At 40.1% G+C, this 12,625-nt stretch overlaps 1 protein-coding gene across 2 annotated transcripts in view; it reads right to left on the bottom strand.

Annotated features, from left to right (window-relative positions):
- The window catches only part of unc13c (unc-13 homolog C (C. elegans)), a 138,463-nt gene that overhangs the window by 89,178 nt on the left and 36,660 nt on the right, over positions 1–12,625 (bottom strand). For both annotated transcript variants that reach the window (XM_033619175.2, XM_078161087.1), the window contains exons 7-10: positions 12,114–12,333; positions 9,625–9,852; positions 5,292–5,433; positions 2,799–2,968 (exon numbers count right to left, since the gene is read on the bottom strand). In XM_033619175.2, coding sequence (XP_033475066.1) covers positions 2,799–2,968; positions 5,292–5,433; positions 9,625–9,852; positions 12,114–12,333 — 760 coding nt within the window. The remainder of the gene's footprint in view (positions 1–2,798; positions 2,969–5,291; positions 5,434–9,624; positions 9,853–12,113; positions 12,334–12,625) is intronic.

Genomic DNA, 12,625 nt, shown 5'->3' with positions numbered 1-12,625 from the left:
AGCTCAGCAGTGAAATAGCTATTCCAAAACATACAGTACACTTACTATGCACTATACAGACCAGCTGAGACTGCTGATCTCTTGTTCTGTCTCTGCACAACTTTCTAAATCGTGCATCACTACAGTGGCATTCAAACAATAGCTAATGGTGAAACAAGTGAAAGCCCTGTTAAAGATATTTGATAAAAGTTTGATTCCATTCAGTTGAATAGAAAAAGATTCAGCGCATAAGAATTGATCCTGGCCCGTGATTCAATAAACAACATTATTGTCCACCACATTGGAAATCTGTCCTTGACCACACCATAACAAAATGACATATAAAACACTAAAAGATTAAAAACGAAAGACATTAAAGGCATCATCCAAAATATAGTAAAATAATAACAAACATTAATAGCATGAAATCATCTCCTCAAATACAAATGAGATCATATCTATGCTCACAGCTATGCAGTTTTTTATGTTGTGCATGAATGCCAATTAACACACCGTCTGTACAGTATATGCACGTGCACTTTGTTTCCTGCATGCTCACATACAGCCACAAAGATGCAGGCATACACATTCCTGACAGAGCTCCAGTAATGACTCCACAGCTGCTGGGGTTCGCTGCAGACTTTAAATGGCCCCCCCTCTGTGCTCTCATATACAATTCATCTCTACTGTGTCAAACGAGGGAGATTTCCCCCTACAGTCAGTTGTTGAAGAGACAGACAAGTGAAAAATAATAACGTGACAAAGCGCTGTAAACGCAAAAGCCCAGATTGAAGAGGAGCTGAAGAGGCTTAGAGACGAGAGCAGCTGGAGGGGTGGACACCCACACCAGCAAAGGCCTGTTTAAACATTCATTGTGGACATTTAAAAAGGCACAGAGCAGCAGCAGTGGTCAGGGGTCAAAATTACCACAAATTGCTTCCTTTTAGTGAGAGAGGCAAACAAAGACAGCACCCGCCAGTCATAATACTTCAACAAAAGTGGGAGCTCTCATTATACTGCCATTCAACCTCGTGCAACATAGAGAAACCAGTGATGTATGAGAGCGGGAACAGATAAAGACCCTGCATCAACAGCATCAGTAAACTGAACCACAGGTCTCTGTGGCTTCTCAGTACATGGATATCAATGTTGATCTCAACTGGACCACTCTCTATCTGACCATACATCTATCCTCACATCCTGTTCAATGGTTACAGTGTAACAGGAATTTGTAGAGGAAGACATTAAGAGTTTACATGAGCATGTATATGTTCATGGTGTATATAAACCTTGTCAAGTGTGTCATAATCATAACAATGATAACTTTGGCTGGGCAACAACACAACACATTTTTTGGTACCAACCCTAATATGTTCATGACACAGAAAACAGAGAATGTCAAGAAGGGCTGCAACAATTAGTTGATGAGTCAACTCAATCAACAGAAAATTAATGGATTATAGCATCTCAAATGTGATAATTTGGTGTTTTGTCAGACAAAACCAGCAAATTGCAGACATTACTGTGGCCTCTGAGAATCTGTGAGTGCAATTTATTTTTCTTTTAATCATAGTTTTTACCAGTCTTTTTCATTTAGGCAAAGCTTTTGTGTGGCTGCTTGCACTCACATATTAATGCTGTAGTTTGCAACTTTTATAAAAAAGAAAAAAAGTTTGTGTCATATTTGCTGAAATTGTCATTATATCCTGACAAGAGAACATGAGACAGATAATCAGTGAAAAAAATCATGTTCCACTGCCTCCTCCTACCACTCCTGATGGCATTTGCAAGAATCCACTATAATGGAACAGTAACAAGCAACCAGATTTGAGGAGTCTTTAACGCTGCTGTCAATCACTGCTCGTGAACTGAGGTCAAAATGTCAAACTAGGCAGCACTGATCAAATATGAATCATAATTATATTATTGCATTGCCTAATTTTTACCTAAAATGTTTTCAGAAACACATTTAAGTGTACTGTTTAGCTGTAAAATGAGAAAGTTTGTGACCCAGCTGCCATGTTGAATACAGCCAAGCCAAATCCAAACACCGCCAACTGGCCAGAGCAAAAGTTCTCATTTTACAGCTAAACAGTACACTAAAGTATGTTGCTGTGAATGTGAGGCAAGAAATAGGCCATGCAGTAACACAATGTAAAGCAGGTTTCTCTCTCATGCCTTATCTATAAACTTACTAGTTTCTAAATTAATTATCAAAGGGCTGTGGGTGAAGTGAGAGCACAGGGACAGATTCTCTGTGTAACTTGATCCACTTTATTAAATATCTCACTCCGCCTAACTTAATAACTCTTATTACCTGCACGCAAGGTGTGTGCTATTAAATAGTACCAAATTTAATGTAACAAGCAAAATAAAATATGTAAACAATATATGAATGTAGTTAACATTAAATTATGTAGATGCAAAATAAACAGAGAAAATTCATATTCGATCAGCACTGCCTAGTTTGACAATTTGACCACAGTTCATGAACAGTGATTGCCATGATTGGCAGCAGTTTTAGAGACTCCTTGACACTGATTGGTTGATTCCATTTGTTCAATTGTTTTCTTGTAAATGCCATTAGGAGCACTAGGAGGAGGCAGAGGAACATAATTATCTGTTTCAGTTACAGATGTGTGGATGTAGTGACAGTTTCAGCAAATATGACAAAAAGTTTTACTGTTGTAAAATGGATTATTTTCAGTATAAATCCCAAAACTCAGGTATCACATCTGTGTTGTACTGTATTAAAAATCAATATTCTCAAAATATCACATAAAGTTAACATTTGGACTGACAGCTTATGAGTAACATACCTAGATTGTACCAAACGTCCATCTCTCCACTGAGAGTGCGAACCTCAATGATGGTCTGTCCCAGGAAATCATCCGACTCGCGCTTGAAATGCTGCTTCACCCGTGATTTGATGTCATCATCCTCATCCCACACACGCACCTTGATGCGGTCAGTGGCGTTGTGACATTCACTGCAATGTGGAAGATGATTATGCCAGGTCAAAACAATCACAACAACAGAAACAAGAGCAACAGCCTGTTCACTGACAGCTCATCATGTTGGGGTACTTAGTGGAGCAGAATGACACTCAAACACACAATTCAAGCATAAATACAAGCTGAGGAAGCACCCTGACCCTTTTCTAAGTAACATATGGAGAACAATTCTTGCCTCGATTCAAATGAGAGAATGTGTGTGTCTGTGTAGGCACATGGGTGTGTATGAGTGAGTGTGGGATGTGGGGAAGGGCTCTCTGCCTGGAAGGAGGAATTACCCCAAGACGTCACATGACCTTTTCACAGCATCTCTATATTTTCACTCCTGATGCATGCTAATGTCACCAGAGAGGGGCTGGATGACTGTATAGCATTCAAAGCAAAGATTATTTATTTGTGAATGCTTTATATCCATCTCTTTGCATCAGTGCAGCTGACAGACGTTTCACAATAATGACTCTGCTAAATAGAACAGAGGTGGCCAAAGCACTTAGCTTCAGATGGGGTCAGACTGTTCGGCTCTGGAATTAAAACCGACAGATTACATTTTGTTCTAATGACATCTTGGGTGCTACAGCCAGAGAAACAGTATCTGCAGTATTTTTTTTTTTTTTTAACTAATCCCTTTCCGGGGGAAGCACTGGCTGCTGCTGCTCCACTAGTCCGGGACTTCGCTCTCTGCCAAGCACACAGTAATGTATCGCTCTATTAATCTACATCCCTGTAGTAATGGGGAAGAGTTTTATTACAGCCATCACTGGAGTCTCATTACAGGTGTGGAGCCTTGTTTGTAACTGGCATAGGACATGCACACAGACATTAAGAAGATCTCATGTCACACCCTCACTGATCCTTTAACAGACGGACAAACGAATACAGAAAATTATAAATAAATGGACAATGCAAAGGAGTGCCTGATACCTAATGTGTTGGGGCAAGACCTGGCTCTAACTGACCCTTCGCTAAGTCCCGCCCCCAGAGGCAGACTGGCCAATCATAACATAGCATTGGTCCGGCTCAGACCAGGGTCCGACAATAACACAGCTGTGCTCCATTGACTCTAATGCAATCGTTTCAGATTTCCTTCATTTTCAGGCTGGTTTTGTGGATTTGGAGCTAAATGTTGTGCCTGGGGCACGTTGTGTATTAATGATACTCGTTACCTGGAGAGGTTGGAAAAAGATATACGTTTCTTCCCTGTTCCAAAACCAAAATCAGACCCTTAAAAGTGTAGGGTTAGCTAGCTAGCTACTGAAGATATAGCCTACTGAATGTATACACACCTACCCTACTGTACAGGAATCAGTGAAGGGAAACAGGAAAACTTTGCTGATATTCAATCAGCTGTGTGTCATGGCACTGTGCACAGATGAACTGATCTGATGGTAGCATGATGGAAATCTGATGCTCAAAATGTAACAAAACAACCACTAAGAATTATCTCTGGCAAATACTATTTTGCACCCAGGTCTAGGTGAAGCACTACAGCTCTTAAGAGAAAATTACATGTTCCTTTTCAAGCTGGTTCTTACAATCAAAGTGCTGGCAACACAGCTCAACAAAGGCAGCTTTAATTATTGGGGTTAGCATTGCGAGCCTTGAACGGGGTTCTCAAAGGCTCCAATTTTTCGTGTTTTTGAAACTACTTATTTGGGGGTCAAGTAAATGTTTAAAGCAGTCTCTTCGAAACTCGCTTACAATCATTCATTACATTGCCACTCTAGTTCCTGTTAGATTTGCAGGATGATCTATCTACTGAGACAGTTTTACTTTCAGCTGTGTAAGGGGTAAAAAAAAACGAGTATAACAACAAAACTGAGGCAGAGAGAAAACTTGTAGATTTAGTGGCTATATCCCTGTTGCTGTTTCATGCCTATATGGACCAAGGAGAATAGCCTGTGCTTTAAACAAAGAGACAGACGGTTGGTCAGCACAATGAGAAGTCACGAAGTACTAAAAGCAGTGAAGCACAAAAGTATTTATTTTGTTGTTGAAACAACAGGGTTAAGACCTGGGCTGTCTGTGCTGATGGATGCCATCGTAAAGCTGTTTTTAGCAGAGTCTGCATCTCCAAAATGTCTGCAGTGCAGCTGGAGTGTAACATACTGTATCATAACTGATAGTAATTTCCCGAGCTATTAAGTCAGAGCCAGTAATAAAAGGAAAAAAAAAAAAAAAAAAAAAAGAGTTGTCTTGTACGTATTTACTAATGCCTTGAGATTCCCTTGGAGAGATGATTCTTAATCTTAGCTGAGATTATCTGGCCAGATAGAGGTCAAATTATTAGAGCGCACTCACAAGTAGAACTTCTCATCCCAGACCGGGTTGAGATTGCCGAAGATGGTCTTCGTCCTGCGTTTGGTCTTGCCCACCTGGACGGTGACGTAAGGGTCACTGGAGCCAGTTTTATCCTTGGCCTGTAAGCCCTGTGCACTCATGACTGGAGACAAGAGGGGTTGGAAAAAAGTCAAGAATCATGTAACAACCACAAGCAACATATCTGACTATCTGCAGTTTTCTTTTCATGGATAGAAGGTTACTTTTCTTGGACTTAACTGCGACCTTACTGATTTATGACTCAGTTCTCTGTGGCATATTATTTTGGAAGTCAAAAACAGGAAGCATGCCTGGTGGGTGAGGTTTTACAGCAGTCTCTCAATCCCAGCCATGAATCAACCTCTATATTTTATTTTAGTGCTTACCAGTCAGTTGCCGGAATTTTATTTATTTGATTTTATGGTGTCAACTGAGGAATCAAGGCTTAGTTACTGCCTCCACTGCCTGTAACAACTTTGTAGACGTGCCAAAAGCTGAGGCAACTAAGCAGCTCTTTGATTCATTGACAGCAGCCATTATTCATCTCTTTGTGTATATGTGAAGTGTTAAGTATATCTATGATTGATCTATTCCTACATCCAGGATATAGGTAGACTCTATCCTGTGTGCTGGCCCACTGCTACTACATGTCTGTGCTGAGCTAACACTAATGTTCAGGGTCTTACTTCCACACACACACACACACACACACACACACACACACAGGAAGGTGCAGAGCAGCAGAGACAGTAGTATTTCACAGCGCCATAAAAGGGAAAAAGGACACTGGGGCATTAAATATGCATAAGTGACAGTCTAAATAATTCAGGGTACGTATATATCCCTCAGCTCAATGCTGACAAGAGCTGGTGGGAAGGATATAGAGGCTTGAAGAGTCACGGCCTGCTTGCTCCAGGAGGACTGAAAATCAAATGCCTCGTAGACAGCAACACACAAATCGAGGTGTCAGTATGTTTCAAATTTAGTGCTTATCGGATCATCAAACGGCATCTCTCTGAGACTGACAATCTGACAATCATGTCTGACTGGCCAGATGTGCAGTGGTGAGAAAGTAAGCACACGGTAACCCTCCTTTGTCATAATTCGTATGTACAAATGTGCAACAACATGAATCCCTTTGATGAAAATTGTTAATAAGATGTTCCATCTCCAAACCCCTCTATGTGAAGGCTGGCTTTTTGCCCCGCCCTCAAGTGTGGCTTCATTTTGTGCACCCATGCCTTAAATAGAGTGAACTGGAAGCATTGTTGGGCTCTGATTTATCCACTGAATCTGCGTATCAAAATTTTTTTTGAATCCTTCATTGTCTTTTTAGGATGTATATTGTTTTTCCACACTGCCAGAACACATGCTGAAAAAGGGCGCTTTGCCCGAACTGTCCATGTGACGATATTAAAGTTAAACTGGAGTGCTGTCCTAGTGTTTACTCGTTCAGGTCTTCACACTTTTATGTAACAAAGGTTGGGGATAACTTTCAAAGAACTGAAACCAAGTTTACATTGCAGGCTCTTATAAATAGAGTAGACAGTATATGAGTAAAACATTTATAAAGAAGATTTCTAGCCTAACCCTAGAGAAGAGTTACAAAGGGGACACACCCAGATTAGGGCTGGGTGATCTGGAGAAAATTATACATCACAATATTTTCAACCAAATATCTCAATATTGAGATGATAATAGGTTTGACTATTGGAACTTTCACAAAACATTAACAAAAAGAGATTTTTGATAAATTATCATCAGTAATGAGGATATAATGCAGGTAAAGGAAAATAACAGAACTGCTAGTTTGGGAAGTTGAGAAAATATCATCACTTTACTGTAATGCAGCCTTTAAATACAGATACAGAGACAATGCTTACCATATCCAAAATCTGCGAAGATGTCTGGTCTCATATTACCCTATTGATATAATATTGGTGTACTATTGCCAAGCTCTGTTGTGTGCTGGCGTTATGTGCAATATACGAATGGCTGATGTGCAGTTCTGTTATGTGTAGTAGGGTTTTTTTTTTTATGTTTTTATGGTGCATGCTTCATTTCTTCTGGACTGTTTTTGTCAGGCAGCAAAACTTGTGCAGCTCCTGAGTCCAAGATGAATTTCCCTACGGAGACAATGAAGTGTATTGTATCGAACCGCACCACATCATACCATACCGTATTGTATCGTATCGTATCGTATCGTATAGCCCAGATGCATAAACACTGTGCTTGTGGTATAAGGAATGGTTACTGAACAGAGGAGAGGAGTGTGTTTTCCTATTCAATACACTGACCTCTGTTGCGTTTGAGCAAGTCTTTCAAAAAAACAAATAATATAATTGTTCTGAGACAATTTAAGTCAAGGAAAATATTATGCCATATGCAGTAATGCATTACACTCACACTTCTTTCTGCATGTTTGTTTGATAATGATGTGATCAGAGCATCTGCAGGAACAGTAGAAGGTTTGGTGATCACCAGAGATGTTCTAATTAGCACTCTATAGTATTTCTGATCAAGGTTTATATTCACTGCCAGACCTCGTAGCGTGCACATTAGCCAGAAACAGAATACCTCACGGTCGCTGTGAGAGTGCTGCAGAGTCAATGCCAGTCAGTATTTATCTAATGAATGACAAACAACAACTCAATAACTATATTTTAAAATGGGACGTTCAATAAGCCCCTGGGAAATTGACCGAGGCAATGCTGGCGCTTTTCAACATCTCTCTCACTCCTTTTTTCTTCTTGTCTCCCCATCTTACAGTCCTCTTTTTCGCTATTCCCATCGTCTCCGCCTCCCTCTCTATTTGTCTCCCTCCCTCTCTGTTTCTTTTTCCCTCCAGTGTATTGACACTGCGAGAAATGCAAGGTGAGCAATAAATGAGCTGGGCCTGGCACTGTTACCACAGAAATGGATTGAAGTCTGAGGGTTGAGGTTGCAAAGCTAACTTCCTGACCTTCTCTGCCAGTTAACTAGGAATAAAATGAAACACAGTGATTAAGTCGCAGTATACTAATAATGAAGTGGTGAAATAAAAGAAGAGCCTTGTAATCCTCAAGGATGATGATTCTTTTTTAGGTTTATGGTTTTCAGAAAAAAGGGATAAACAGGTTATGTAATCAAAAAGGGTGCAAAAAAAATAGTGCTGGAAATTAGATTCAAATATGGACATGGGATTCAGTTCTATTCCCTTTGACTGAGAGGATTGGTAAACAAAGGCAACAGAGGTTAGGTAAGAAAAGAAGGAACATCTATTAATTTTCCATTTTAGAAACTGTACAGTCTTAGTCGTTAAATGCACCTAACCCAAGGAAGTGATACTGCCTCCAAAAAAAGAGCAAAATATATGCATGATAAAAAAACACCCAAAATCATTTCTTCACACATGATGTAAAGTGCTGTACTGTCAAACTGCACTCAGGGGCATGACATTTTGATTGGCATCTCTGAGAGCGCATGATTTGGAGCTGTGGGGGGGTTTATTTCCAAAGTACACCGTACGAACCAGCACGCCACCAAGCTCAAAAAAGACATAAAGATCTCTGTCAGTCACAGCAAGTACCCCTCCGCTATAATATTAAGTCACTATTGCTTCTTTATTACTGCCTCTCAGATGCTTAGTATTTACGGTGCCACCATTTAACATTTGGCAAGCATTGTTGCAACCTGATAAGCTCTCCCGCTGCTCAACTTGTATCTTGTTTTCATTACAGCTGCATGTCACGGACTGAGCTCCTGTTCAAAATTCATGTGTTATTAAAACTATGTCATTGTCTGGGTACATGAGTCGAGCGGAGTAGGAGTAAATGAGCCTAACAATTTGTGTCTCTGCATGATGACCAAAATATCATCAATTACTGTCCACAAAACAGTGATGCATTAGTAACCTTCACAATATTATCAACTAATGTCGTCTCCCCAAAATACCTAATCAATTTTTATTTCTATTTATTATTAAATATGCAGTGCTGATTGAGGTTCAGTGTCAGAGGTTAATGACCAGGAGCTTGGGGTTAATTAGAAGTTAATACTAATTAGAATAACAGTGTTTGTCATTTGAGGTGAGCTTGACGTGTAATAGCATTTTTGTTGATTTGGCATTGGAAGAGTGAGCAAAGGGTTATGGGTCACGGACCAAAGGTCAAGAGTCACCTGCGGCAGCATGGGGATATTACCAGTTCCAAAGCATTCATTGCCGTTCAGTTGATTGGTGGTTAATGGGTAAATGAAAGCTAATAAAAACTGCATCATAACTGACAGATTGATTGATTAATGAACTTTGTGGTATAATAACAGGAACCAGGCTAACCTGTGATGCTGATTTTGGCAGACCACTTGGAGGTCCCATCCAAAACAGCCTGCTTGGCTGTCTTCAGATGGCTGGTGAAGTCTTCTTTGGAGACGTGGAACATCTCCTGGATCACCTCAAACACCTCGGGACTGTTCTTCTCTCTTATCTTCATGCGCTCCTTCATAGCCATGATGATATTCTGGGTCTTGTCCTCCGCCCCGTGCTTGGAGCTCTTCTCCACCGCCCCTGAAACAAGCCGAGAGTTAAAGCGTGTTTAATCTCGGTTGTCTGTATATTTAATACCGAGGCATTGGTAGAAAAGCAGTGACAGGGTATCTATATTATTATCATCATTATTATTATTATTATATTCACCACTTTCCTTCCAGTCTTATTTCTTTTAACAACTAAGTTTGACTAATTTTCTAATATGAGACAGTAGGCAAATCAGATTTGTTTCACAAATCAAATCTTAAAGACAGACTGTCTTTAAAGTGATCAAATTGGATTTGTGTGTCCAGACAGCACCAGCCTATCTGAATGAGTTGCTGTGGTAACAACGTGGCATCTTTAATGACGAACCTACGCTGTGACATGGATATCCAGTGTGGAAGCATAAGAAATAGAGGCTAACAACAACTGTTTAATACAGAAAAAATGTTTAAATAATCACAAAAACATTCAGTGTCGGATTTATCATTACTGATTTATTTTACAAAGTCTCCAAAATGACACTGCAGTTTAAGGTTAGATTACAAAGCTTCTGAAAAGGATGCAATTGCACTGGAGCCCTCATTGTAACTGCATAAACGTAAGCATTAAATAAGTAAGACTCTTTCGTGAGGCATTCCAGAGATATTTGATGTTAGTAACATTATGTCGTATATGACATCATCAGCCCCAGAGTTACCCTCTTTGCAGTGAGACAAACTCATGCACACGGCTCAGCTGGAAAAGCTTTGCATCAGTGATACTCAAACAACATTTTGAAATCATATTTTGAACCACCTCTAAATGTGGTGTGGATCTGATTTGCAAAAATTGCATCTCATGTGGCTGTTTGTGTCCAGACTTTCTAAAATCAATCTGGATATGCCAAAAAAAAGAGATATGGGCTGGCAGTCTGAACAAGGTCTTTGAATCTGACTGTGTGTGTGTGGAGGATGGGAAATTATAAATTCACACTTTAATGTTGGTGTTAATGTGTGTGTATGCAAATGTCGCGAGAACATGTGACAGGTAATTATCTGTATCTGATCTCAGCATTGTGTACCCAGAGTGTGTTCATGAGTGCAGATTAAAATGTGATAAAGATGAATCACAGTTTGAACTGTAAAACATTGTTATGCTCTTACAAAAGGGTTAGAAACACTGAGTTTTATATCGGCCAGGGTGCAGATAATCCACTTAGAGTGTGTGAGGATTGCCTGGAGGATGATCCTGAAGCCTGTGTGTCACATTGTTGCTATTTGACTACATGGTAACAGCAGGAGTGTGCATGATTGGAAAAGCTGATTGGAGACTGTATTGACTGCCTGTAAGCAGCGGAAATGCACAATGTCATTTATAGTGATAAGTGCAAGGAGATATGTAATATGTATTAGACAAACCCCCTAACAGCACTCACGTGTTCTGTGGGACTTACAGTATAGTGCTATGCTGGTATTTATAGGAATGTGGAAGATGAAGTGAAAAGATTCTCATACTGGCCAAGTTGTTAGATTTAACCAGTTTTAACAATGATTTAGCAATTGGTTGATTATTAGCCAGCAGTGCAAATAAAAACTGAACTGTAAAATCAGTCACATAAGCATGTAACAAAATGTCAGTGAAGATTCTCAGTCATCCAGGTCATGGTAATCTTACATGCTACAGTATATCGTAGGCAACTCGCTTCTTTGGGTCTGAGCTGAAGAAGCCTCTTGGATAAGAGGTGAAATGTTTTCATGAAACTCAAGCAAGTCCAGTTGCCTACGATATAGCACTTAAGAAAAGCATAACAAAATATGAGGATAGCTTATATCGAATGTATTTCTATATCCTGTCGTTGAAGGAGCAGTGTGTAAAACTGAGGGGGATTAAAGTGGCATCTAGCAGTGAGGGTTGCAGATTACAACCAGCTGAAACAAGATTTTACCAGGAGCCCAATTATCTGCAGAGGTCTTTTACTCTCCAAAACAAATGGACCTGGTGATTTAAGCCTGTAAAAAAAAAAAAAACTGCATAAAGCAGTTTCACGAAGAAAAAATCTGTTTTTCCAACACTGCTCATCACAGGGGCTGCTAACTCCTGCGGCCAATTTGAAAACAGGAATAGAGCCAGTGTTTGGTTTGTCTATTCTGGGCTACTGTAGAAACACAGCAGTGCAACATGGTGTTGCATTGACGAGGACTCGCTCTCTATGTGGATATAAACAGCTCATTCTAATGTAACAAAAACACACACACACACACAGAACCATACAGCACTGGCAAAGGTCAGTACAGTGGGATGAAGCACGTCCTTACTTTGTAAACAATCTGCGTTGAGCAGGTCCTGGCACTTCTCGTGGCATTTAACTCCACACTCTGAGCAGCGCATGCCCTGACGGGCGATGCCCCACAGCAGCCCCTCACACTCATGGCAGTAGGTGGGTGCAGTTGCCGTCCACACCTCGAAGTTATGGGGTGTTGTGGATGAAATAGGGTATATCAAGGCCTGGAGAGTTTTCTTGAAGACATGTAGTTTCTGAAAAGAAAGCAAGGGCATTGAGAAAGTGTAAGAAATAATAAGGCACGGAGAGAATGATAGACAGAGACAAAATATGGGGGTGTGAGAAACACTGGAGGTACGGCTGACTCATGGCACCATGAGCTAGAGAAAATAACAAACCTAACAATATTAAAAGTTAATAAAAAACAAGTTTGTACTTAAATTGCTTTTCAGAAATGTTCGATACGTCTTGAGTTCATTTGGGGGACCACAATAGCCTGATGTAATCACATAAAGTTTTTGCCAAAGTTTTGAAGTTCAACAAAAA

Source organism: Epinephelus lanceolatus, chromosome 2 (assembly GCF_041903045.1).
Source record: "Epinephelus lanceolatus isolate andai-2023 chromosome 2, ASM4190304v1, whole genome shotgun sequence".
NCBI lineage: Eukaryota > Metazoa > Chordata > Actinopteri > Perciformes > Serranidae > Epinephelus > Epinephelus lanceolatus.
The sequence above is the reverse complement of the archived record's forward strand: the minus strand, read 5'-3'. Positions and strand labels throughout refer to the sequence as shown.